At 42.8% G+C, this 27641-nt stretch overlaps 1 protein-coding gene across 5 annotated transcripts in view; it reads left to right on the forward strand.

Annotated features, from left to right (window-relative positions):
• The first annotated feature begins 17715 nt into the window (after window positions 1-17715).
• ANO5 (anoctamin 5) overlaps window positions 17716-27641 on the forward strand; it is a 70557-nt gene continuing 60631 nt past the window's right edge. For 3 of the 5 annotated variants that reach the window (XM_080618938.1, XM_080618939.1, XM_080618941.1), the window contains exon 1: window positions 17716-17814. In XM_080618938.1, the coding sequence (XP_080475064.1) occupies window positions 17754-17814 (61 nt within the window). In that variant the 5' untranslated portion in view covers window positions 17716-17753. The remainder of the gene's footprint in view (window positions 17815-27641) is intronic. The other 2 variants (XM_080618940.1, XM_080618942.1) reach the window with 1 other exon arrangement.

Genomic DNA, 27641 nt, shown 5'->3' on the forward strand with positions numbered 1-27641 from the left:
CAGCCCTGCAGAGAAGGACTTGGGGGTGTTGGTCACTGAAAACATGAACATGAGCCGGCTTCAGTGTGCGCTCACAGCCCAGAAAGCCAACCATATCCTGGGCTGCATCAAAAGGAGCGTGACCAGCAGGTCGAAAGAGGTGATCCTGCCCCTCTACTCTGCTCTCGTGAGACCTCACTTGGAGTATTGTGTGCAGTTCTGGTGTCCTCAACATAAAAAGGACATGGAACTGTTGGAACAAGTCCAGAGGAGGGCCACGAGGGTGATCAGGGGACTGGAGAACACCTCCCGTATGAAGACAGGCTGAGAAAGTTGGGGCTGTTCAGCCTGGAGAAGAGAAGGCTGCAGGGAGACCTCGTAGCAGCCTTCCAGTATCTGAAGGGGGCCTATAGGGGTGCTGGGGATGGACTATTCATTAGGGAATGTAGTGACAGGTCAAGGGGTAACGGGTTCAAACTTAAACAGGGGAAGTTTAGATTGGATCTAAGGAAGAAATTTTTTACTGTAAGGGTGGTGAGGCACTGGAATGGGTTGCCCAGGGAAGTTGTGAATGCTCCATCCCTGGCGGTGTTCAAGGCCAGGTTGGACAGAGCCTTGGGTGGCATGGTTTAGTGGGAGGTGTCCCTGCCCACGGCAGGCGGGTTGGAACTAGATGATCTTAAGGTCCTTTCCAACCCTAACTATTCTATGATTCTATGACATGGTGCATGTCCTGCAGGCCACAGGCTGCACCTCAGTAGCGTGGCCCCACACCACCCCTGCCAGCCTGCATATGAAATACACCTATTTTCACTGATACCTGCATGGTTCTGTCTTTCTCTGAGTGCTCTGCCATTCCCAAAGAGCCACTCACCCATACACCTTGCCTGGCACCAGCGGGTGCTCTGCTGACCATGGCAGTCAGTGAGACCTTAAGATCATCTAGTTCCAACCCCACTGTAGAATCCCAGACTGCTTTGGGTTGTTAAGGAACCTTAAAGCTCATCCAGTTCCAATCCCCTGCCATGGGCAGGGACACCTTCCACTAGACCAGGCTCCTCCAAGCCCTGTCCAACCTGGCCTTGAACACTGCCAGGGATGGGGCAGCCACAGCTTCTCTGGGCAACCTGTGTCAGCGCCTCAGCACCCTCACAGGAAAGAACTTCTGCCTAAGATCTCATCTCAATCTCCCCTCTGTCAGTTTAAAGCCATTAATAAAGAGAAAAAGCCATTTCTAAAGGGAAGGGAAAAGAAGTGCACTGATCTGGACATAGCAGGGGCATTGGGCTCCCATGCAACACTGAGGGCAGCTCTGCCTCGTGGCGAGTGCAGGCCTGGCTCTTTATTAAAGCTGACGGATAAAGACTATCAGGTCTCCCTGCCTGCCCAGCATGCCAACTGCATACTTGCCTATACCACCACAAAGAGCTTAAACAAACCCTGAAGTGGAGCAAGCAGCTAAGAAAAGGGAAACTTCCTAAATTTCACAGGATGGAATAAATTAAATAGCTTTTAAAAATATAGATGAGAATTTGAAAGTGGCCACATAGGTCCTTAACTGTACCATCTCCAGGTTACTCTTGTGCCTGACGCAAGTACATTAACATCAAGTAATCAGAAACTTTTAGCACTTTTTCTCTCATGTCATAAATTTTAGTAGTCATGCTTAAAGCTGCCATTTTGTTTCCGATGCAGATATATATATATTTAAATATGGGAAAATAGAAGCATGATTATATGGACTAAGTATCTAATTGGGACTTCAGAAATAGCCCCTTCATTAGTTTCCTTAGAATGATATCACTTACCTAAGAAATAACACAATAAAATAGAAATGCAAGTCACTGGAAGATTTGAGTTCTGGCACGCCTCTTTCCATTTATAAAAAAATCAGAACAAATTTCCTGGAATGTTTAATGTCAGTACTTACAGTTCTCCTTTCACAACAGCAGGAGAAAAGAATTGTCTAATGACCAAAAATGACATTTGTGAAACAAATCTGTGCTAAAAAGGATGAAAAGAACATCTAGTAAAATTTATTCACAGAAATGCCCTTAATAGGCTGAATTTACACCATAAAACCCTTTTTCTATCCAGTTTGTATAATAAAGAAAAATATGTTATTGATACTGGTATTAAACCGGCTTTGTGTGGTATGCAAATCAGACTCATGCTATGTGTAGCAGATGGACACATTTCTGCTATGTGCTAGGTACTGTACCAGCCATCTGACAAAGTCTTATCAGCACATTCATCCCTGCCATCTAACTTTCATTTCAAGGCATCACTAAGATCAGTAGCTGAGATTTAAAAGGTTGAGAAAGCACCAGAACACTGTTTTGTTACACAGCCCACCTCAGATGGCCCCGGTGCTGTGGATTCAGCGGTAGTAGCCATCTTCCCAGCACAGCATTAGGAACTTCACTGGAGGAGGCATGCAGTAGATTCACCCAAATTAACATTTTCACCATTATTGACACTACAAGATTTATTACTCCCTGTTCAATTTAAAAAGATTCCCTGGGGAAATTGTTAAGGGTGCTTGCTTTATTACTTGTTATTGAGTTGGAACATTTGACAGCTTGTGGCGAATGTCTGAATAACAAAATCCTTGCTAGAAAGAGATCAAGAGACCCCTGGTGACTGATACGAATGACACTGATTTGATTTTACCATGATGCACTTAGTTTCCATTGTTAGAAGAATACAGCAGATTAATTTATAGAATGAATAGCAACTATATGAGCTGGATACACAAAGGAGTCTGACTAGGACTGTGACAAAACCTGGAGCCCTACAGTGCACACAGCTCTCGCTCCCCCAGTAAGCAAAGGTTACTATACAGAGTTGGATTAATGTGGGGAAGAAGCACCAGGGCTGACCCCTGCAACTTCTATGCTTGATATTCACAGAAGCACTTCATTAATCTGTTAGACGGGCTGTGAGGTGGGCAGAGAAGGAAAGATGGGGGAGGAACATTTCCACCATTTAAATCTCTTGAACAACTGTCTTCCAGCATAAATATAAAGAATCTGTGAAACATTCTTGTATAAGCAGGATGTTGAAACAATAGAAGTGCCCCAGCAAACACAAACACAGAGTGAATTAGAGTCACGCAGTCATGCAGACAAAGAGGTATTCTTGGTGTTAAAATACAAAACGAGGGTGGCTAACAAATCACAGAACAAGGTTAAGCACTGATAAGACTGGAAGTATTTCTTCTGAGGGATTAGGAGAAAAACAGAGTTAAGGAAAGTGGAGGCAGGAAATACTGTTTAATGAATTCACCCAGACAGTGGAGCATTTATAGAACTATGCACAAAGACGCTGGCTTCCTCTACTATGCCAATAAGCAGAACTTTCAGAAAAGCAGGAGTACATCAAGTTTACATTATTACATCACCAGCAGCATTTGCCAATTGCTATAACCCCCAAGTCCCTCATTTTAGATTCAGGCCATAGTCAAGTCATTTTGCTGCTGTCAAAATGGCTTTCACTTTCCAAAGAAAGGGTTGGTGGATATTCCTGTTACACCAAGAAACAGGAGGTTGTAGAGGGACATAATGTACTCAGAGATGGTTGAAGTCAACTTATTTGAAGCTTAAACTAAAAGCTGAACATTTTTTAAAAGGTCTTAAAATATGTCCTTAAAAAAAGGCTTCCAAAAGTCTGGGGTGTTTCAACTACAGATGAAGCCTCCGCTGGATGGGCAGCAGCTAAACATACTGTTAGATTGAGAACTTCACTAAGACACCTTTCTGCTGTGGCTCCAGAAATTCCCTAGCCTCATGTAGTTATTTTCCACCTCCTATCCCCCAGCAAAAGTATAGTTGTGGCAAACCTACAATTCCAACTTGCAACCACTGAGAACCTGAAAAATTACCATGTGAAGGAAGCAAAGGGGTCTTGTTCAGTCTGTGAGCATATCAGATCTGAACTGCTGAATTCTAGAGTTCATTCTAGGCTTAATATGAATTCATCATTAACCCCACATCCGTGCTACATCCAGGGCTTTGGCAAAAGAGTTTGCCAGGCAAATATTCAGATTATACAAACCAAGGGAAGCCTGGAATCTGTTTCTCCCAGCACACCAAGGTTACTCAGCAGGAAGAGTGCTTCTCCCACTGATTTTCTACCCATTTACACTTTGCTGCTGCTGTAATTATACTTAACCCTCTCGGTGTTACATATGCTATCTCTTCATTACATATGCTACTGTAATTTTCTGTAGTGAGTTTAAGTCATTCATAATTCACTTCTGCCTAACAGAAAGCTTTATGCCTGTGGGGCTGGAACACACAGTTGGTTTTCCAATATGCCAGATGAATGCCCAAAACAGGAGGATTACAGTCAGTTTCTTTAAGCTTGACTATGTTGCCAACAAGTCTATAGAACAAAACAGTTTTAATGGCAAGAGATTCCATGGGGCAGGAGATATTCACAAGCAATAGCTCTAACCAACCATTTCTGGTTATCTTAGGTAATCTTAGATGTTAGGAAGAAGTTCTTCCCTGTGAGGGTAGTGAGGCGCTGGCACAGGTTGCCCAGAGAAGCTGTGGCTGCCCCATCCCTGGTAGTATTCAAGGCCAGGTTGGACAGGGCTTGGAGCAACCTGGTCTAGTGAAAGATGCCCCTGCCCACAGCAGGGTGCTGGAACCGGATGAGCTTTAAGGTTCCTTACAACCCAAACCAGTCTGGGATTCTATAGGGGGGTTGGAACTAGATGATCTTCAGGTCCTTTCCAACCCTAACTATTCTATGATTCTATGATTCTATGACGTGGCATTTTTCCATTGACAGGTTTATATTCTCATTGACCTACACAAATAGCTTGTGCTAATTTTCTCCTGCTTTGGCTAGAATGAGAAAAATCCTTTTTATACAACAAAAAGAGTCTCAAGAACAGAAAGCTTCTTACTAAAAGTATCAACTTCAAATGACTAACATTTCCTCTTCAAAATCAACACTGGACTCTCAGTTTGAAATGAATGTCTGCTGTTCCAGGCATGAGACCAAAAGAGTTAGTAAATGTGAATCTCTAAATGGTGGCTTAAATAGGCAGAAAAATTGTTGCCTGGTGCTCCCCAGATCAAGCTTTGCGCATCTTCCTAACTAGTCTGCTTATAGAAGGAGCAATTCAAAGTTGCTCCGTGAGGGTCTGCAGTGTGATTCCACTCCTTACACAATGCAGTATGCAGTGAAAGCCAGAGACAAGGCAGGAATACTTCCTGAAAAGCATTTAACAATGAAGGAAGGGAAGAACACACTTCTTCACATTAAGCCAAATCAAAATACCATGTTCAAGAAACGAGCCACAGATGACTAAACCTAGCAAACTAGATGATCATATTGTGGTGAGCTACAGCCATGAGTATCATAGCACAACAAGAATCCTGCAACCAAGGAGCAGCACGTAGGGTCAGCCTCACTGAAAGAATGATTGATTGCAAGCAAAGAAGAAACAAATTACACAAGATAGCTTTTTCTGGGGACAATATTCTTTTTTCTGCTATTTAAACCCCAGACAAAGCCTCTGGGAATGTAAGATGCCAATTTAAAAAAAGTGAAAATTATTTCTAACTTGTCATATCAAACCCTTATGTAAAAATATTTCTCTTCACTGTGCAATGCCTAAAGATCTTCTCAGTTCTATCTGTTTTCCGGTTGATTCTCCTCATCTAAGAAAGACACAGTGTTATGGAAAAATGAATGCTTCTGAAAAATTTTTTCTCTTTTTCAATGATATTATAACAGTAGCAAAAAACCTTGACATATTCACAGGTGACAGAAAATACCTGCAGTGTCCCAAGGGTAACTGCTGGACACCAGGAGACAGCTGTGACAGCACCTATCCCCTGAACAAGCAACCTCTGTTGCAGACAGCAGGAACCTAGTTTTCCTAGGGAGGAAAAGAGAGGAGATGTGGCTGTGCAGGAAAAGGAGAAGGCCAGCCACGGAAGCAGGAAATCTCCTGTACTGTTCCCATAGCCTCATTTCCTTCTTAAGGGAAAAGCACTGAAACTCTGAGAAGAGGAAAAGATATTCTGAGCTGGCTGGGAAAAGAATGATAAATGGACCTGAGGGTAGGAGCAAATGGAAGAAAAAGGGATATCAGAATTTGTATCAGGTGGAAAGGAAAGGCTCTGAGATGGGTCAGAAGAGCCAGGTAGCACCAGCAGGACAAGAAGAGAGAACAGAGATGGAGAATGCAAAGGCTCTGGGAAGCTTGGTTACACGCCAGAGGAATCCTTGGTAACAAAAAAGTTTGTGAATCACTGATACAAAACACTGTGCATGACATGGCAGTAAAGCTACATGAATTATTATTCAGATTGCACATAATTTTCACTCTGTGTAGAAGCGTGAGACTGTAACAGGGAAAGAACTAAATAAGAGCTGTAAAGTGTGAAAGAAAGTAGAGAGGGGAGAATGTGGATTTTTTGGGTTATGTGTTTTTCCTTCAGAGAGGAAAACATATTGAGAAAAACAATTAAAAAAATAGAAAGTCTCCATTAAAAAAGAGTATATTCTGAATTAATATCTTGTTTTTCTTACCTATTCCTTCTCCCAACTATATTTACAAATAAATCTGTATTTTAGATTGTGTATGCCTAATGATCCCTAGCTATTGAGTACACCTTTCACGTACAAGAATCAACACCCTGCCAACTCTGGTGTCTAAAACTCACTCAATCTCCTTACTGGGAGATCTCTACTTGTGTCTCTTGCCGTTAAAAGAAAGGCCTTACTTCTAGTCATGTCCATAGAATAGAATGCCAACTGGAAGGTGGTCTGGAAGTGAAGCTCCTAAAGGACAAGGCTGACTAAACCACATCAAGACAGTGACTTTTGAATTAGCAAGAGTAAACAATTAAAAAAGAATTAGCAGGAGAATAGGTTAGGGGTTTGTACCTGGGAGCCATGAAATTGTACATGAGGTAGATCAGGTTTTAGAATCACCTAGACTGGTACAAGGCGGAAAAGATCGATGTACAAACTTAGGTAAGAGAGAAAAACTAAGCTAAGGACAGGTTACTCTGGCAGGAGTTAAATACAACACTGTTATGGACAGTGACACTTAAGGGGATTGTGGATCCCCTACCTCCTTGTGATTCCTGCTGGTTACTTGGCATTTTGAAACAGCAAAACAGGGCTCCAGCCAAGCCATTTGTTTTGGATTTGGCTCAGATATGTCTACACCCTGCTGAACCAACTGATTTTAGTGAAAACCTGATAGTATCTTGAAACTTATCACTGGAAATTAATTGTTGCACAAAGCTAAGCTCACTTGGCCGAGTTCACCACAGCTGTAATAAAGCCAAGGAAAGTATCTGGCACAGTTTTCATACAGTTCACTCAGGACCCTATTTCCTGACACAGCCCTTCTCTGCCAGCTAAGTAACTTCTGAGATGTACACTGTGAAACATGGAGCAACGTTCCTGTGGTTAGTAATTTTAGCATTGAAAACTGAGATGACAGATTATCATTGGAGTGTTTCGATCAAAAATAATGATGAATAGTGACAAGGTAACTGGTCTGGAAGAGCAGCTGATGGCAATGTTTATCTCATCACTGTCTGGGCCTGGGTTTTATCTGAATTAAAATCAGTGGTGAAAGGGTCAGTGTTAGGAATCCATACAGGGAAAGTTTCCTATCTAGCTTCTCACACAGCATGAAGTCACAGGGGTTGCACTCCATTCGCCACAGAACCAAGATGGGGAACATAACTGTGTTTCAGAGTTTCTTGTGAGAGAAAAGCTATGAAAAGGATCACATCATACCATGTCCCAGCTCTCTAAAAACAACGAATGACAGCAACCAGAGGGAGACATGTGAAACAGGTTTCTCAAAATGTAAAAGAAGGGCTCATGAGGCAGCATGGGACTTTGTTTCAAGAAAGGATTGTATGAAAGCTGCTGGTCTTTGGAGGAGGAAGCTCTCTTGGATGATTTAGCTGATCTACCATAGTAGAAGAATACTAATAATCAATTCTCCACTGTCTGATAATACTGCTAAAAAGATTAGTGTTAAGAAAAGTTGATTAAAGCAAGTGCTGCAACCACTTTTGACCCTGACAACATATGTAATTGTGCCGAATCAGAGACTATGATCCCTCATCTAGCCAAAGAGCATGATCTTGAGAATGAACTCAGAACAAAGATTATCAGATGTCTGGTTAAGAAGCATTGTAACAAAAGAAGAAGAAGAGATTAAAGATGAGTTTTGGGGCATGCAGATAGAAAAACAATGATGGACATTAGCACTTCTTAAGGGCCATAGTAAGGAGATACTAAACAATACGGGGACAGTCAGAAATGCCATTTAGTAATAGCGTGGATGCTCATAAGTGCAAGGTAAAAAGAAATGCTCTGCCTGTTTCAGCTTTCAATTCATCAAGAGTGGAAATGTGTGGGGAGGACATCAATTTCACAAACAGAGATAGAGTGATGAAGCGTAATAACTTCATTACTTTGTGAAAGTACAAAGCAAATGAAAAAAAAAAGAGCTGCTGCAAGGCATGGCAAAGTCACCTGATACAGATGTGGCCTCGCTGGATAATGATTGATAAGAACAGCGATTACTGACAGCTTTAAAAAATTTCATTCTATTTTAATTCTCCGTATGTCAGACCCAGGAAAATTAAATCACATCAGAAGCCACAGACCTATTACTGAAAGGCCAATTTTTATGCAATTTTTCCTCAATAATTTTAATGGATAGATTAACTAAAGCCTACTCCATTAAATTGAGTCAGACAGGTTTTAGGAGAACAACAGGAAGAAACAGACCAAGAACTTTTGTACTCACAGATACTGCACAAGGCTTTGCTTCTGTTTCCAAAGATTGCTTGCAAATCAATGATCTTGATATTCATAGCAATGATTCCATTCAAGACTTCTATCAAAATATGCAGATGTGCTTTGAACTGAAAAAATGAAGCAGCATCATTTGAGTTAATTAATGTAGGCATGGATCAGGACGGCCAGTGTCATCCCTCCTGTGCGCAGTCACTGTCACTCCTCTGCTGTACCCACTAGAACTGATGGGGCAGGGCACCGCTACGCCTGTACATCCTGATGCTGCAGCTTCTCAACCACCCACAGAAGGGCACAAAGGCAAATACTATGTTTATGTACCAGACCACACAGATACCACTTTCTCTCCTTTACATACAGAGGGCTATCCATGAATGTCTGTGTGTTCATCTTTAATGTTGGCTGATAGGCGTAAGGCCAGTAATTTCAAGCATTTGAAAGGCATGCTACTACCAGGTATCTTAGCAAACTGACTTACCTGGACATTAAACTGAAAGGGAAGCATCCAGAGCTATACATTGTATGCTCATTAATAGGAAAAGCAATAAATTCAACAATCTGGAAAAATCTTCACAATTAATACAATAAGATTTGAGGATTTCAGAAATTATCCAGCTAGTAACTGCTGGATAAGTATCTCCCGTGGTATCTTCTTGCTTTCTATTTGAAATGAAGTGTGAAACAGCACAACTTTTACAATGAGGGAAATAAGAAATGACAAATGAAACTCTTCCTCGTACATAATGCACTCGAATGGATATCCAAAAGGGCATAGTTATAAGGCACAAAGAGTTGTTTGTCTTCTGATAAGCAAGACAATTTACAATTTGTAAGAAGAACTAGATGACAGACAAGAGCAACCACCTCAAGAAAAGAGATTTGACTTTGATTAGAGATGGCAGAGCTCCTCTTGTGAGTTCAGTGGTTTGACAGGAAGGAGAATTAACATTCTGAGAGGGAGCTACTAAAAAGTGTTCAAATGGTAGATTTGCTCTACAAAAATTACACAGTTATGTGCTGGGCTATTTGTGTTACTGTTAGCTTTCCTACCTGAAGACAGAGGTAAAAACAAAAAAAAGGAATTCTGCTGTTGGTACTGGTGGGTCTCTGTGAAACCAGATGAAATGAAGTGGCACCTTGCATTTTGAGGGCTTTTATCTGTTCCCCTGCAGTTGTAATTATGCTTTCCAGCCAATGAAGGTTTTCATTTGATATTTCTTTTTTCTTATTTATTGCTTCTACTCATTTTCACTCTGTTCCTCATAGGCTCTGCTTTTTCCTGTTTAGAATGTGTACATAAATTATTAGGTTATATCGATTTCACCCTCCTATTCATACATCCTATCTTACTTTTAAAGCACTGATTTTCAGATACATCTTTTCTGCTTAAATTTGTCCCTTTGCTTTTTGCCTGATCCTTCTGATTGTGCTGGCTAAGGCTGAGGGTCTCCGTGCATTTCCCAGCTTACGCTGCTCCAGGATGCTCCTCATGCCCACAGAGCTTACACAACTGATCTTTGTGTCCAGATCAGCTTCTCCTGGGATGAACAGGCAGCTGGGGCAGCTCTGACAACCCTGCACAAGGGTTCCCTGCATACGGAGATAAGCATGGCATTATTCAGACAGGATCTGGGATAGGATAAAGCGGGAGTAGACACTGGAGAAAGGCTGGAAACCACACAGTTGCTGCATCTCACACAGCTGCATGGAAAAGCAGTGAAAATGAGAAGGAACTGATGTACTGCAACAGACAAGAGCTACCAGCTCATTTATGAGTCTCATTAGAATTAAACCCAAGACACTGTAAAGCAGAACTGAGTCAAGGCTGATGCCATCCGCTATTTAATTTACCTTTAATGAAAAAGGCTCCCTTCCAGGATATTTTTTATAGGGAATTTTTACAACGCCTTGTAGGGACAGGACAAGGGGGAATGGCTTTAAACTGACAGAAGGGAGATTGAGATGAGATCTTAGGAAGAAGTTCTTCCCTGTGAGAATGATGAAACCCTGGCACAGGTTGCCCAGAGAAGCTGTGGCTGCCCCATCCCTGGCAGCATTCAAGGCCAGGTTGGACAGGGCTTGGAGCAACCTGGTCTAATGGAAGGTGCCCCTGCCCATGGCAGGGGTATGGAACTGGGTCCATCCATCCATCCATCTGGTCCCTTCCAACCCAAACCATATTAGGATTCTAGGACTAACACTCATACTGAAGGCCTTAGATTTTTATAAAATTTTTGAGAAAGCTGCTAATGTCTTGATAATAACACTAGTATTGCTACTACTAATAATAATCACTTTGTAATAAAATATGTAATCAAAGACATTAAAAACGTGCATGTATGAGAGATGCACAAGTCATTAAAAGTTGTGTACAAAACCTGTGGTTAACACAAATTCATTGGTGATGACACAAAGCACTATTTGTGAGTATCTGATATGTAACTGCAGATTTTTGTTCTCTTGTACATTTGTGGTCTCTTTACCACTCAGTTCTGCTTTATGTCTAAGCTGACCAATGCACACTGAACCAAACTGCTTCTGTTAATATTTTTGCTAGAGCTCCTGAGCTCCCCACATCAATTCAGTGCTGTGGCTTTCACACACCCGCTTCATTTACTTCCTTGCGACAATCCTCTCTGCTTAAAGAAAATAACATCATTGGACTTTCTTTATGTTTATTTATCGCTCCGGGATAACCAGCAGATAGAAATGAATAGCCTAAATGAAGCATGAGGCGTCAGCGCCCGGTATCGCAGCAAAAACCACTATTGCCACCAGAGGGCAATAAACCCCGAGAAACGAAATTGTCTATAAAAGGACAAGAGGGAAAACGGATGATTTCACTAGAAGCACACGGAAATTCACCAAGATGATGCAACTTCTTATCTTAACGTTGGCATTTAAGTGTCAGAACTGATGAAGTGGCCTTACTCCAACCCTACCACATTCAATACTCTTTTATGTAAGCGTACCTATGACTGCACAACCCATCAGAATTAAAACCAGATCTTCACTCAGGCTGTTTAGGCGTGGTTTGGTAATATTAGTGGAACTATATCCACAGAGACACAAGGAGAGTGAATAAACAGGCCTCAAACATTGTTAGTGAATAGATTTTGCACATATTCAAGTATCCTTAAGAATGTCTCTACTATCAGGAAAGAGATTAATTCCTTCTACTTCCCAAATAACATCAAAGTAGTTTTCCGTGTCATTTTTTTGTGGTTTGAATTATGTTTTTAAGAAGGCTTGGATGGCAGCTGTAAACCGGGCAATCCAGTTATGGGAGGGTAACTGCAAGATTACAGAACTAAAATTACTGTTTCTGCTTAAGATGGGACACAGGCTTCTGTCAAGATCACCTTAACTCTAGTAGCTCTCTCCAAACTGCTGTTGTTCACGCAGAGGGCACAAAGACAGTGTGCATGACTCAGGTTTTCCTCCTCCTTCAGCAGCACCGCTGCACCCAGGCAGCTTCCTTGCCCTGGGGAGAGAGAAAATTGGGTAGTTAGGTTTAGTTCCGTGTTGCAAACATGTAGTAACTCTGGCCAAGAAAACAGTATATTATAGTCTGTAAAACTATCTGGTTTTTTAGACAGCATAGGTGTTATCCTTACATGCATCACTTTCTGCAAGCAGCTGACTAACTGAAAAGTGAAGTAGGAAACATGCAGTGAGTAACAATGAACTTTTGCAAACTGTGAAACTTCTGACTTCCTTTGAGAAGTGTTTGCATTCTGAAGCCCTACACTGCAGCTCTTTATAACCTCCTCATTTCATTTCATGGCAGCTTTAGGGCTGTGCAGCAGCACACAGGAAGAACCAGCTGTCTCGATATACAAATCCACATGCTGATCCCATCAGTGAGTGTTACTGTATTTCTTAGTGGCTGCCTGGTATTCGGGCGGCTTGGATTTAGCCTTAGGCACTGTGTGCAGCAGGAAGGCAGAGTCAGATGGGAAACAGCCTCCGAGTAAAATGCAGAAAGAATTTAGGGAGCCCAGGCTGAACCTCCAGACAGTTGTGATCTCCCTCGGGCTTTCTCTTTAGTTAGTGGCTACTACATTCCTTTCCTCACAGCGGCAGACTTCCCAGGAGCGCACACAGTACACAGTACATCCCACCATTCCTGTCTCCTGCCCATCTCTCACTTCCTCCTAACAGCCAGCCCAGCCTGCAGGCTGCTACGGGCAGCCTTACAGCAGGAGAGGCTGCACCCACTTCACTCATGGGAATTTGCCTGTGATATCCCACACCCCAGACATCCGCTGAAACTTTAACTGATGTTATTACCTGGGGTACAGAAACTGTGCTCCCTTTCTGGTGCATTTCAAAAACCTAAAAATCCTGTGATAACCAAATGACAATTTGGGGTATCATAATGCTGGATTTGGGCACCTATACTTCCATCCAAGTCCCTCTTTACCTTTCTAAGCCTTTTCGGTACCTGGCCCTACTGGTCTCTAAAATATTTCCTTCCAAATGACACTGCTACTGATATTCTCAAGGGGTAATTCAAAGACAGGGAAAGAAATATAGTGACAAGGCAAGGGAGAATGGCTTTAAACTGACAGAGAGGAGATTTAGAGTAGAAAGTAGGAAGAAATTCTTCCCTGTAAGGGTGGTGAGGCCCTGGCACAGGTTGCCCAGAGAAGCTGTGGCTGCCCCATCCCTGGCAGCATTGAAGGCCAGGTTGGGGGGGGTACAGGGCTTGGAGCAACCTGGTCTAGCAGAAAGTGTTCCTGCCTGTGGTAAGGGGTTGGAACTGGATGAGCTTTAAGGTCCCTTCCAACCCATTCTAGGATTCTATTCTAAATAGCTTAGCTCTCAAAAGCCTTTAATCAGTTGACAAAAGCACACTCCTGGAGATGTGAGAAGCAGAAGCAGCTGTTTCTGGGACTCAGCCCACGTGTGCTGAAGTCTCACAGCAAAGTGACCATCCATGGGGTTGTGCAGCCATCGGAGGAGAAAGAGCAGGCTGAAGAGGCTGGGCAAGGGATACATCACTTCCCTTTTGCTCCTGCAACTGTTTCAGACTCGTGTTTTGCTACTTGGTACTCACAGTTTGATTCGAGAACTTACTGAAATTCTGCATACAGATATAGATATAAAACTTTTTTAAACAAAAGGAGTGTACACAATACACATACCCTCGATAGCAGAAAGCTGCTCCACCTCCTAATACTGTGGCACGGATATACGATGTGCACAGCATAGGGAATCCAGAAAGCATACTTATAGGTAGGTCTCCAAGTGGTAAATGCAAAAGCTGTGAATATTAGATTCCTTTCCAGGAAGGGAAGTTTTCAGAGCATCTAACTGATAGACACAAAAGCTCCATTTTCCACATGATTTAGAACTCAGGGTCACATTTTCGAAGATGCTTCAGTGCCAAAATGTTTAGGCAGTGCTCTCTACCAGGACTTTCAAAAGATGGAAGCTCAGGTTGTAAGTTGTGAGTTGTTTTGAACAGGTCTTGCAGTACATGCCTGAGGCAGTGATGGACACAAGGCTATCTTTGAAACCTGAGCCTCCAATCCCAGCAATTTTCTGCATTTACATCATTATTTTTTAAAATACGAAGGCTTGTAAAGCAGTTCCATGCTTTTGAAAAAGCTCATCAATGGAAAGCAAGACTTTATAAGGGCTACAAACTACCTTTAAGGCTCTCCTTTAGCACAAAAGATTGCACTTCGCTACTGAACATCCTAAGTGCAATTAATCACTGCTAGTCAGTTTTGGTGATGCTTGCAACCTACATCCACAGCCCTCTAGGTATTTTTATTTTTCAGTTTATGTACACACTGTATTAGAAACAGTGTGTGAACTCCAGACCACTAAAAACAGAACTACTATGGCATACCTGGTTATGGTCTTGTATTTCAGGAATAAAATGGTCCTGCTGTTGTGTGGTTCCCCATTTCCTCCTTTGTTTTGGCAGGACCTGTTTCTTGCAGTGATTCGTGGATCTGAAAGCACAGAAGAAAGTAAAGATCAGTCAGTTTAACAGGCTGACCTGAGGCATTGTAACACCTTATGATCCATCAGCAGTGAAAATGCAAGGTGGGAGGGAGAAATATCTGTGCCTTTTGAAGGAAGCGTGGTCCTGGATGGCTTAGACATACTGTGAAACCACCGACTCACACAATAGCTGCTTAAACTCTTGAATACACAAGAAACCTCAACGTTGGGTACTGTGTGGCTCCCCTGTGCCCCTGCCATGGGCACCAGGCCTTCCATAGATAGCTCCTTCTGGGAAAGCAAACTTCTGTCCCCTCCCTAACACAGGCCACCATGTCATTTACACAACTGCAGTGCCTCAGCAAACCACGAGCCTGTCCAATTACAGATACACCAAATCATCCCTGGCATGCTGGACCTGGTGCTTACACAGCTGTAGGTATGCTTGGCTTTACCACTGCACATGCTGGGTGGAGCTGGGCAGAGTGACCATGTAATTAGGAGGTAAAACCCATGGATGGCCACTGCAATTCTTGCTGTTTCTAACTCCAGTTGAATACTGGTTTTAATTGCATCTTCTGTGGGCATAAAAGCATTTATCCGAGATATATAATGCTGTGAGGAAATTAAAGGCTGAGAAAATACAACTTTTAAACTGAACCTTGTGACCTGGTGTGTTGTATGCGGTCACAAGCTGTTTAAAGGCGTCCTTTGGAGTGCTGAGCCTGTCCTCTTTGTTCCCACCATCCTGCATCATAAGACGAAACATCAAACTAAACATTTCAGACTTTGGAAACCAACCAGACACATTTTTAGGCCTTGCTTCTGACTAAAAATACACTTCTAAAAGCAGTAATGCCACATAGTACAAATAAAGGCCTAATACTGTACGTAGACTTGAACATGAGCCCAGCATGGTAACTGACTCACTTTACTTGATTAACTTCGTGATTAAGAAATGCTGCCATGAAACCAACTTACATTACGGTTGCCTAAGTAATAGCACACACACACACCCCCCCCCCAGTCAGTGTGGTGTATAAAACACTCAGGCTGTAAAAGCTGAAGATGAAAAAGTTGGGCTAAAAGAAGACCTGAGATGATATTAATGAAAAAAAAAATGTGTGAAATACATGTACTGAACAGTCTGTAGGAAACTACTGCAAATTACTGAAGGAAGTGATGAGATGAGGCTGTCTGGGACAGGGAAATGGCATCAGCTATGGGAAAAGGGAAAAGGCCTGGGGCAGGAGCCTCACACCCTACCAGCACCATCAGGCTCTGGTCCTGGGAGATGCTCTCTGCTTCAGAGATCCTGAGGAAGCCTAGATTAGATGAGGCCAGTCTGAGGGAGCAAGACAGTGTTTCTTTACTCTCTCAATTCAACAACTGGAATGAAAGAGTTACATTTCTTCTGCCACCTTTCCATTCCTCATTTTTGCCTTTGTCAGGCTTTATTCTCGTTTCTGTCTCTCTCCTGACTACTACTTAAAAAGAGGACAGTATCATTAGACAAAACAGTGGTTTTGCTCGCTATGAATCTATAATCAAGACAGCATTATCCTTTATTGTCTGACATAAGCTTCAATTTGGCCTGAAGGCAGGAGAACTGTTTGCTGTCCTTACCATCCCTGCAGGATCTAAAGTAAGAACAAATTTATCCTTAGTGAAGAAAGATCAGAAACCGTGCTGGTTCAGATCACCTTCCCTGTGAGGGTGGTGAGGCACTGGCACAGGTTGCTCAGAGAAGCTGTGGCTGCCCCACTCCTGTCAGTGCCCAAGGCCAGGTTGGACAGGGCTTGGAGCAACCTGGTCTAGTGGAAGGTGTCCCTGCCTGTGTCTAGGGCTTGGAACTGGATGATCCTAAGGTCCCTTCCAACCCAAACCAGTCTCTGGGTCTTAAGTGTAAGCTTGTTTCTCCAGAGCAGCTGATTGAATACCTTAATTCCATACCCGCAGTGCTGACATTGCAGTGATCCACCACAGGCTTCTGAATGTATTTCTGCGTTCAGAATACATCCGTGTGTAAACCCGGATCACTTGTTTTACCCCATATCAAGGCAGAACTTGCACACGCTCTTGCACACTGCAGACCTGCATTCAGCCTCTCCCTTTAGCCCCTGTTCTCATCACTGGTTTCTGCTCTAGTTGTAAGTGGTGCTTAAGAAATGAGAAGAGAAATTGTCTTTGGTCCTGTTAGCACAGCTGTAATCTGGAATTTTCAATAGATCCTGTAGATCAAAGGTTGTGGGATTTACTACTAATCTTTAAATTTTCACTGGTAACATAGTCTGTTACAGGTTGGGCCGTCCAGCATAAATTAAGAATAAACCAAGATTTACTGTTGCTTGTGTTAAAAGACTTCATTCTAGGCTGCTGCTTCAAATCTGACTTTTTTTCCCAGTGCACATGGATCACTCACTGCCACTTAACAGTGTAACATAAGCACCTCAAGCTGACATAGAGGAAGGTGTCCCTGCCCGTGGCACAGGGTTGGCACTGGTTGAGCTTTAAGGTCCCTTCCAACACAAACTGTTCTATGACTCATGATTCTCCCCTCCATCCCATTACGTTGGAAGTGATCTTCATGATTTAGTTGACAATCAGTTTTAAACAACGATTCTACCCCCCTCCCCACCTCGCCCAGTGGGAATATTCATTCATGCCACATCCCCTTGTCTCACAGGAAAGATCAGCTATGAGAATCCCTTTTTCAGCAGGACCCTGGAATTGAGTAAATTAGAACACAGGCAACTTGGGGAGGGAAAATTTCCCGCCCTGGGGAAACAAGCTGCGATCCCTCGGGTGCGGTCCCCACCCGGGGCGACCGACAGGCGGAAACCGCGCCCGGTAGCGTCAGCTCCCCAGTCCCTCCTCCCGTTCCCGGTGCCCCGCTCCGCCCCTGCGGGACCTGCGCATGTGCGGCGCGGCCGCGGCTCCTGACTCACGCTGGGTTTTGTCGCGATTGCTCCGTGTGGAGAGTGAAGTGTGGTACTATGGAGCGGCTGGGGAAGAACCGGTCCGAGACCCTCATCGAGATGGCTCTGACTGCCGACGGTAGGAGCTGATGGGTTTGGGGGTAAGGGGGCCGCTGCTTTGTTTCGCCTCCCCCCTTGAGGCGTCTGCTTCGGTGGGGATCGGATTCTGTGGGAGCGGCGCGGGTGTGAGGCGGCGGGTGCGAGCGTGGTGCTGGTGATAGGAGTAGATTTGGGGATCCCGTTTCATATGGGGGCTCTGGAGGCAGTTGAGGTGGGGTTGTGCCTGGCTGGATCCTCCCGACTGTGTCTAATCCTCTGGTTTTCACTAAAAAGAAAAATAACAAACAAAGCCACGTTTGCATGAGCCTGAGCACAGCTGGGTTAGGGCTTTATAAACCAGATTTATATTAAATTAATAATTAAGCCTTAAAAAAACCCGGTGCTTGCACCAGCACCTGTTAAGAAATAAAATCCAAAGGTAGCCCTTGATTGTGATTTTAAACCTGCTTCAGATGCAGAGGGCCCTTTGCCTTCCAGCAAACTTGTAGCCTTTCACAAAAGCCCGGCTGGGTTTAGGCTGAGAGGAGCTGCTGGGTCCTTGGACTTGAGGTTCCCATTGCCGGAGTTTTGGAGCATTCTGCTTCGGAAGGTGGAAGCAGCCTCTTTCACACCTTGCTCCATCTGGGATGCTCCATGGGTACCCATGAGGTCTCTGTACCAGTTGCAGTGCAGCCAGTGGGTTTGTGTTGGAGCCTTGCTCTTCTGCAACAGCCAGGTTACAGTTTCCAGTTTGTGTCAGAGTATAATGGGATTACTTGTAATAATTGTGGTAACATTAAGGTTTCAGAAAATGACATGCTGCAGGTGCCCTTGTGTGTTTATCAACATCTCACAGGGCAGCCCTGAATCAACAGGCTCATGTAAGCTACTATGTTGATATTATTATAAAATCTCAAAATGGTTTGGTTTGGAAGGGACGTTAAAGCCCATCCAGTCCCAACCCTCTGCCATGGGCATGACACCTTCCACTAGACCAGGTTGCTCCAAGCCCCGTCCAACTTGGCCTTGAACACTGCCAGGGATGGGGCAGCCGCAGCTTCTCTGGGCAACCTGTGCCAGTGCCTCAGCACCCTCACAGGGAAGAACTTCTGCCTAAGATCTCATCTCAGTTTCTCCTCTGTCAGGTTAAAGCCATTCCCTTTGTTCTGTCCCTACAGGCCCTCTCCAGGTTTCTTGTAGCCCCTTTAGACACTGGAAGCTGCTCTGAGGTGTCCCTGGAGCCTTCTCTTCTCCAGGCTTTTTTGAGAAACATTCTACAGATATTTTAAAACAGAAGAAAATGCTGATCTAGGAAAAAGTTCTTTTTGGAATTTATTCTTTGTGACCAGTCATGAAAATGAAGATCTTGAAGCAGGAAAGAACCACTATGCTCTTAGGTTGGCTGCTCAGATTGTATGTTTTTCCGTCAAAGCTTGACTACACAGTCTCTTTCAAAAAAACAAATAATGCCATTTTAAGCACCTTGAGCACTAGTGCAGAATCATGATCTTCAAAATATCTGGCAGTCTTGTTTCAGAGATATATGACAGCAGATAACGAATATAAGAATGCCCCAAAAGAAGGAGTTGACAATGCCAGAGAGGAGAGGGGTCTGACTGTGGTGAGGCACCAAGTGCCAGACAGGCATTTAGCTTCTCTGGGAGAGCCTGGTGGAGCTAGAGTGTGCTCCCGGGTGGAGAACAGATGGATGTTACAGCTTCTTGACAGCAGCATGTTTCCAGCCTTGTGGGAATTCCTGAGTCATTGCCCGTCCCACTGCCTGCGAGCAGGGAAGAGTTCTTAGGAGCTGCTCTGGCTGTGGTTGTGCTTCTGGAGCAGCTTGAGGCTAAAAGATATTTACAAAATACTCAATAAGCATTTAGAGAATGAGGTTAGAAGTCAGATTTGTAAATGTAATTCCACAGATGTCAGTTTTCCCATCAGTGTCTGGTGGGAGTTTTATATTCATCAGCACTGACTATAAGGAGATTTGTGGGGTTTCTGTGCACAAGAGTGATTCAAAGGGTTTGCCATTCAGGAGCACAGAACTGCCCATACAAAATTTTGCACCAGTTCAGTTTTTAATTTAATTAGCTACTTTTTTAAAACAGAAACAACCTGAATATGGGGTGATGTGAGTAGACTTTTTAAAGTTTATGTTGTTGTCTGAAAATCTCTCAAGGTTAAAAGCACCATAAAATCTTCCTTAAATATGGTTTGAAAACGGTTAACATTATGCATATATTGCCACTGGGATGTCTCTTCAATCCAAAATCTGCTTCGTGCTTTTAAGGAAAAGCCTTTTTGTAAGGAGCCTCTTAAGGAGGCTTCAAGCTATAGATGCCTGATGTGCATGAGTAGGGTCTGTATGGGTCAATAGAAACAAGAAGAAAACACATCTGCTGCTTGTTTTCCTTAAGGATGTGTTTGTATTTGGATACTATCTTCGTATTTAATGCTGGTTTCCTGCCGCATTTCAGTAAACTTGAATGCTGAGGAGCAGGTTGTGGGCATGAAAAACTACTTAACGAGCAGCACAAAGTGTAACTCAGAGGCTGTGTTAAAAGACTGTGTGCCAAAACTCCTACCTGGAAGGAAGCTTTCTGGCTTCCTGGTGAATTACACTCATGTGAGGTAATAACTTCCATTTTCATGTGCATGATTTTGCTTTCTGTTGGGATGTGTGTGCCATTTACCTCAAATTGTAAACTCAGAGAAAACTGAACTTGCAAAACTGGATTGTAACTATCAGAGGAAGACCACCACACTATGTTGTTAGGAGTATTTCTTTGTCTATGCTGTGTTTTGCCAGCATGAAATGTTAATGCTGCAGTAGCTATGTTGTGGGATATATCCCAAGACCATGGATCTTCTGGAAACTCCTCATTGGCTTTCTGCTGTGATTTGAAATATGCTGCCATTACACATGTGGTTTCTCTTCCAAAACTTCCAGGAGTCTGGTTTGAACTCAAAATGCTCTTAAGACTGATCTGAATTCAAATGCATCCTTACGTTGGCTGTCATCTTGCTTGTGTTCCTCTAAGAAAGGTAGCAAAGCATAGGGGAAAAACTGCTGGTGTGACTGGAAAATGGCATTTGTGACGCTGTTGACTTCTCATAATGGCTCAGCATCCAGGACCAAATACTGCTGTCGTTTTATAGAATGATACTTCACTTATTTAATCAGAATTATTAGAATTCATACTAGCAACACAAAATACAGTCCTCTGTGCAAAACTACATCTGTCTCTAATTACTGGAGTGCTGTATGTAGTAATTTCTGGTCTATTTGTGGAAACGCTGAATGGGATATCGTGTTGCCACCGGGCTAAACCAGAGCATTTGTTAACGTGAAAGCTGTTTGAGAGATTATTCCTAGGTAATGAAGTAAAAGCTCAGAGAAATTTAGACATAGTTCAGAATATAAAAGGCAGGGGAGAAAACACTCCCTTACACTAACCAATGTGTAGTTCCTGTGTGGAATTTCTTTGCTGGCTGCAATGTGTCACTGTGGGGGCACAGTGGAAATACAGATTGGTTATTAGAAGGTAAACCTCCTTTTAATGGAAAACTTCAACTTGTAGGAAAGCCTGCTTTCGGGAACTCATTCCAACAGTGTCACATTATAGCTGTGGTGCTCTTAATGGGAAAATGGAAATATCAAGCCCACTCCACTGCAGCTGTTAAATATGGATTTTTACACAGAGATTGTGTCAGTTTAAGAAAAAGATGAAAAGAAACCACCGTTGGACTGGTGACTGCACTTGGATCTGAGTAAAATTAAAACCTCTGGAAGCGTAACTATAGCTGGAAATTTTCCAGTACTTGCTGCTGGTGAATGAATTGTAGAATCCCAGACTGGTTTGGGTTGGAAGGGTTCTTAAAGCAGGCAGTCAGTGAGACCTTAAGATCATCTAGTTCCAACCCCCCTTTAGAATCCCAGACTGCTTTGGGTTGTAAGGAACCTTAAAGCTCATCCAGTTCCAACCCCCTGCCATGGGTAGGGACACCTTCCACTAGACCAGGTTGGTCCAAGCCCTGTCCAGCCTGGTTTTGAACATTGCCAGGGCTGGGGCTTTCACACTGAAATTGTCCCAAAAGTCTGGTGCTCCCTGGAAGGTTTTTGTAACTAATTCTTCTCAACTTGCAAACAAAATTTAAAGTTACTTTGCTTTTCAGGCTTTTTAATAAAAGTATAAATAAATAACCAGTGCATTAGGAACACATGTTGGGCACTGCAGGCTGTGTTGAAATGCCAGGTTTTGCACACTGGGAAGGTCTCCACGGAAAAGCTAACTGTATCATAAAATGGAAGGGCATTTAACATATATGTACCAATGAGAAATAATTACTCTGAGGCAAGGAAAAACTAGGATATGTGTGCTACTGAAAATGTGCTTTTTAAAATTATGCTGAGAACTGTTGGCAGATATTTTGTAAAAAACCCTAAGGAAACCTACAAAAACCCAAACAAAACCCACACAAAACCAGAAAATCAAAAACAATGGTCTTAATATTTAGTATTTGTAAACTAACAAGATATGTGTGTGTGTATATATATACATGGAAAAGTACAGTCACCTAATACAAATGTGATTGGACAAAGGGTAATGGGTTCAAACTTAAACAGGGGAGATTTAAGTTAGACATTAGGAGGAAGCTTTTCTCTGTGAGGGTGGTGAGGTGCTGCCACAGGTTGCCCGGAGAAGCTGTGGCTGCCCCATCCCTGACAGTGTTCAAAGCCAGGGCTTGGAGCAACCTGCTCTAGTGGAAGGTGTCCCTGCCTCTGGCAGGGGGCTGGAACTGGATGAACTTTAAGGTCCCTTCCAACCCAAACCAGTCTGGGATTCTATGGCGATTCTAATTCAGAAGGTGTAGGTAGTGCAAAAATATGATGGGAGTTGCTGCGTCAAATGTAAGTAGCAAGGTAATAATGCAGTGAACTCTTCCACTAGTTATTGTTATCTGGGAGTTGAACTGAGGAGCGATGTACTTGCCAAGTTGTGCCTCCTGATCTCACGGTAATTTCGTTTTATTTGTTGCTGGCTTTTCAGGTGCCCATGTGTATGAATGCATGAAGGGGAAGGGAGATCCTTGTGTCGTATTGCTAGGGGTAGTTCTTAAAATTATAATGTAATTATGGAAGGATTTTGAGGTGTTGGCTAGCTGCAGAAAGCTGAATAATATGTCAGGACTTATTTACAGATCACATCTTGTGTGTGGGAGGAGTTGAACCTGGTTTAGGACACGATTGCTTGGATTATACTATAGAGATGCATGTTTTTCTTTGGAGGGCCTCCTGTGAGAACCTGCAACTGTATAAAGCTCTGGTGCTCATTGTTTTAGTTTGCTGCATGCCAAGAAAAGGTGTATTAGCAGGAGAGCTGGTGCTGCTGATAAAATGTGCAGAATAAGGCAGGACACCTGAACCAGTGCTGGAAACTTTGTCTTGTGCAATGGTGCTGACATGCATTGTAAGCACTAATTACCTCTCTTGATGCAACATAATGAAATTCTGAACTCACCTATCTGGGTAGACTAAAGGGATGCAGCCCAAAAGGCCAACTGAGTGCTGGGCTGCATCAAAAGTAGTGTGTCCAGCAGGTCAAGAGAGGTGATTGTCCCCCTCCACTCTGCTCTTGAGACACTCCTGCAGTCCTGCATCCAGCTCTGGGGCAACAGCACAAGAGGGATGTCGAGCTGTTGGAACAAGTTCAGAGGGCGCTATGGAGATGCTGCGAGTGCTGGAGCAGCTCTGCTCTGGAGCCAAACTGAGAGAGCTGGGCTTGTTCAGCGTGGAGAAGGCTTCCAGTGCCTAAAGGGGCTACGAGAAACCTGGAGAGGGGCTTTGGACAAGGGCCTGTAGGGACAGGACAAGGGGGAATGACTTTAACCTGACAGAGGGGAGATTGAGATGAGCTCTTAGGCAGAAGTTCTTCCCTGTGAGGGTGATGAGGCCCTGGCATAGGTTACCCCGAGATGCTGTGGCTGCCCCATCCCTGGCAGTGCTCAAGGACAGGTTGGACAGGGCTTGGAGCAATCTGGTGTATTGGAAGGTGTCCCTGCCTGTGTCTAGGGGAAGGAACTGGATGATCCTAAGGTCCCTTCCAACCCAAACCAGTCTCTGGGTCTTAAGTGTAAGCTTGTTTCTCCAGAGCAGCTGATTGAATACCTTAATTCCATACCCGCAGTGCTGACATTGCAGTGATCCACCACAGGCTTCTGAATGTATTTCTGCATTCAGAATACATCCATGTGTAAATCTGGATCACTTGTTTTACCCCATATCAAGGCAGAACTTGCACACGCTCTTGCACACTGCAGACCTGCATTCAGCCTCTCCCTTTAAGCCCCTGTTCTCATCACTGGTTTCTGCTTTAGTTGTAAGTGATGCTTAAGAAATGAGAAGAGAAATTGTCTTTGGTCCTGTTAGCACAGTTGTAATCTGGAATTTTCAATAGATCCTGTAGATCAAAGGTTGTGGGATTTACTACTAATCTTTAAATTTTCACTGGTAACATAGTCTGTTACAGGTTGGGCTGTTCAGCATAAATTGAGAATAGACCAAGATTTACTGTTGCTTGTGTTAAAAGACTTCATTCTAGGCTGCTGCTTCAAATCTGACTTTTTTTCCCAGTGCACTCGTTGCCACATAACAGTACAAGCACCTCCTTGTTTCATCTTGTTGGTTTGTCTGGGTCTTTTGGTACAGTTGAAGCTGTACTCCTCTGGCTCTCAGTGAGGACCAGTAGAGATAGTGAAGTTGCACATCTTGTTTTTTTAGGAAATTAGTATATCTTTGGGTAAAGTGCAGCCTTATAACTGGAAATCCCAAGTGTTCCCCTTCCTTAGCAGGCTCCCAAGGGTAAATGTGAAATCTGAGGCCTTCGGCAAAACAGCTGTGCCCCAGCAAGCCGTGTGGGTACATCGTGATGCAGATGGCTGGCGTTTCATTTTCTGCACGAGCCCTAAATTAGAAAGGGCTCCATGGTTTGTAATTCAGAAGGGTTTTCTTTAACTATCAGGTAGGAGATCAGAGAGCTATGTTTGCACAATTTGTAGTGGGCTAGAAATAGACTATGCTGGCGAGTAAGGACTAGCAGATGTGGCTTTGAGGCCATTGGCAAGTTGGATGCCCTTGTGTACTTCAGTCCTGTTGATGGACTGGTGCTTACAGAAAAAATTATGGGTGATAGAAGCCATGGTCTGTGGCCTTGCTTGTTTTCTTGGTTGATAAAAACTTTTTCTCTCTGAGGTCAGTATATGAATCCCAGCATTCTTCCATCTTCTTAAATCGGTTTGGACAGAAAATGTTAATTCTTGCAAAGTCCAGTTCAGAAGAAAAAATATTTTAAATGGGATTAATTTGTAAAAAGTCCTTTTATACATATATTTTTGTTGTTTAATAAGAGAAACTAAAATACTTGATGAATACACTAGCAAAATTCCACGTGATATATTTCATTGGAAGCTTGACCGAAATAGAGTTGAACTAGGCAGAATGTGAGGACCAGGAGGAAGAAATAATTGAATCTGACATTGTCTGTCAGAAATTAAATGTCCAAGTAGCATGAAGCAGAGGAACACTGCCACAGGATAGTACATTTAAGGTGTGGGGTTTTTTTATATATCGCTTTTCACTTGCTTTATACAAGTGCAAGTTATATGTGTTCCTAATTTATACTAAACCTCTTCCCACAGGTTTTTCACTATCTCCTCATCGTTAGCTCCTTGTTCATGTTTTGGTTTTCTCTTACAGTGTCTGTAGAAGATCTCTCATAGGAGAATGGAAACGTAACGTGTCCATAGAATGGGCCGTCCACTGCTTTGGAAAACTTTTATATTGCAAATACTGAAAGAAATCAGAAATTGTGTTCTTTCAGGGTTACACCAGTGATGTCAGTGGAAGTTAGAAAAATGCATTATGAATGATGCCTTAAGATTTTAAGTGTATCTCTGGCAACACTGGGAAAGCAAATCTGTAGCTAATGCTTCTTGAAGTGCTTGGAATTCCTTTGGGTTGTGATCGGAAGCAATACCATGGTTTCCCTTTGTCCATCTTTTCCTGAAGGAGATGTGAGAGCACCTGTCAAGGCTGTTGCCTGAGCTGGGTGTCTGCCTGTGCAGTCAGATGGTGCTGATGAAACTTACCCCTGCACATATAAATAGTCTGAGTGCAAACAAGCCAAGCTGTTTGCTTCATGACTTTGACAGTCTGGTATTCCACTGCCCTGCTCTGACGAGGTTTATTTGCTGTCCTGTTCCCCCTGTTTATGTGCATCTGCATGCTACGCAATTTAAAAATACCTGACTTTATCCTACTCTCACTGCTCTGGGCTTTCTTTTTGATTGCATCTGAACCTATTTATCAGTTTACGTTTGTCATTCTGCAAAATTATGATAGCTGGAAGGCGTAAATGTTGAGTGCTCAAAGCATGCTTTAGATCTTGTCTATACTGGTGCATAGAATAGGCTAATGATTATTGCCTTAACCGCATTAAAATGCCATTGAGGTTATTTTTTACAACACTGTGCTTATGGGTTTTTGCTAAAAACATTTACATGACTTTTTGTTGTTGTTTTTGTTGGTTTTGTTTTTCTTTTTTTTTTTTTTTTTATGCCAATGCCTTTTAATCAGAAGGGGAGGTTTTTTTAGTTCTTTAGAAGGGAAGGCAGCTGAGGGTAAACCTCAAGTTCTGATTTAAAATAGCTATTTAGTTTACTAGAGATGAGAACTGAGAACTTCATGTCTTTTTCAAATGCTAAGTGACATTTTCTTATGGTTAGTAACAGGTTTCTCCTCCATTGATTTATGCCTATATTAAGTAATGGGTTTTTTTTCCTTTGACTTCTTATGTGTTGATAACTAACTGTTAATTGGAATCACTTGTTTAACAATGAAGCACATGCTGAAAATTAGTATGTCCATGAAGCAGCCTATAGTTGAATGCAATCTGTTTTCTTTAAAGGGAATCATAAAGTTCTTTTAAAATGTTCCCAATGAATTTTGTTTGATTTACTGAGAATTTTATGTTTTCGTTGTTAAGAAATAGTTTTAAATTTTTAGGAGCAGTTCTGACCATGCATAAATCACTACTTCAGACGTAATCCTGAGATTGAATCTTTGTCTCAGCAGTGCAGTTATTACCCTTCAGAGTAATAGGTGAAGTAATAACACTGATTTCACTTGCTCAGGAGCCAGCATACTAGGTGGGTCCTCAGTTCCCCATGGCAACTCCGTCATCCAGCTCTGGGAGGGCATGGTCAATATACACATAAGTTTAGTTAATAAGTCATTTTAAAGCTCTGCTTTTCGTAGATATGGAAGCACTTAACAATAGTCATTCTGAAGCTGACTTGAAAGGTCTTTGTTCAGTGGGCATTTTTGTTAGTGACTCAGTGCTGAATCAGACTTGTTAGCAAAGATGGAAATCGGGCAGAGTAGATCCTGCTACGGCAGTAATCCCATGGTGGTATCTTGGGGAGCAAAGGTTGTACATAGCAGATTTAGTGATGCATTTTTCTCTTTTCAGTCAGCCAGGCCAGGGTGTTGAATAATGGCTTCAAAGCATCTAGGACTAAAGTTTTCTTGCTTTGTTTGGTAAGGATGATTTGGAATTTTCTTTGTAGCACAAAGTAGCTACCTCCCAACAGCCACAAGTTTCAATGGGTTATTTTTGTTCCGGTTTTTGGTGTTTTTGTTTGTTGTTTTTTTTTTTTTTTTTTTTCTTGGTTGGTTTTGGCTTTGTTTCTTTTTCTGTTCATTTTAATTTTTACCTGGACCGTCAAAATTTTGCTCTATGTATGTGTATCTGTACATGTATGAACTGATATGCCAAAGGTGTCAGGCGTATGAGAACATTATGA

The sequence above is a fragment of the Psittacula echo genome (assembly GCF_963264785.1).
Source record: "Psittacula echo genome assembly, chromosome: 5".
In the NCBI taxonomy this organism is placed as follows: domain Eukaryota; kingdom Metazoa; phylum Chordata; class Aves; order Psittaciformes; family Psittacidae; genus Psittacula; species Psittacula echo.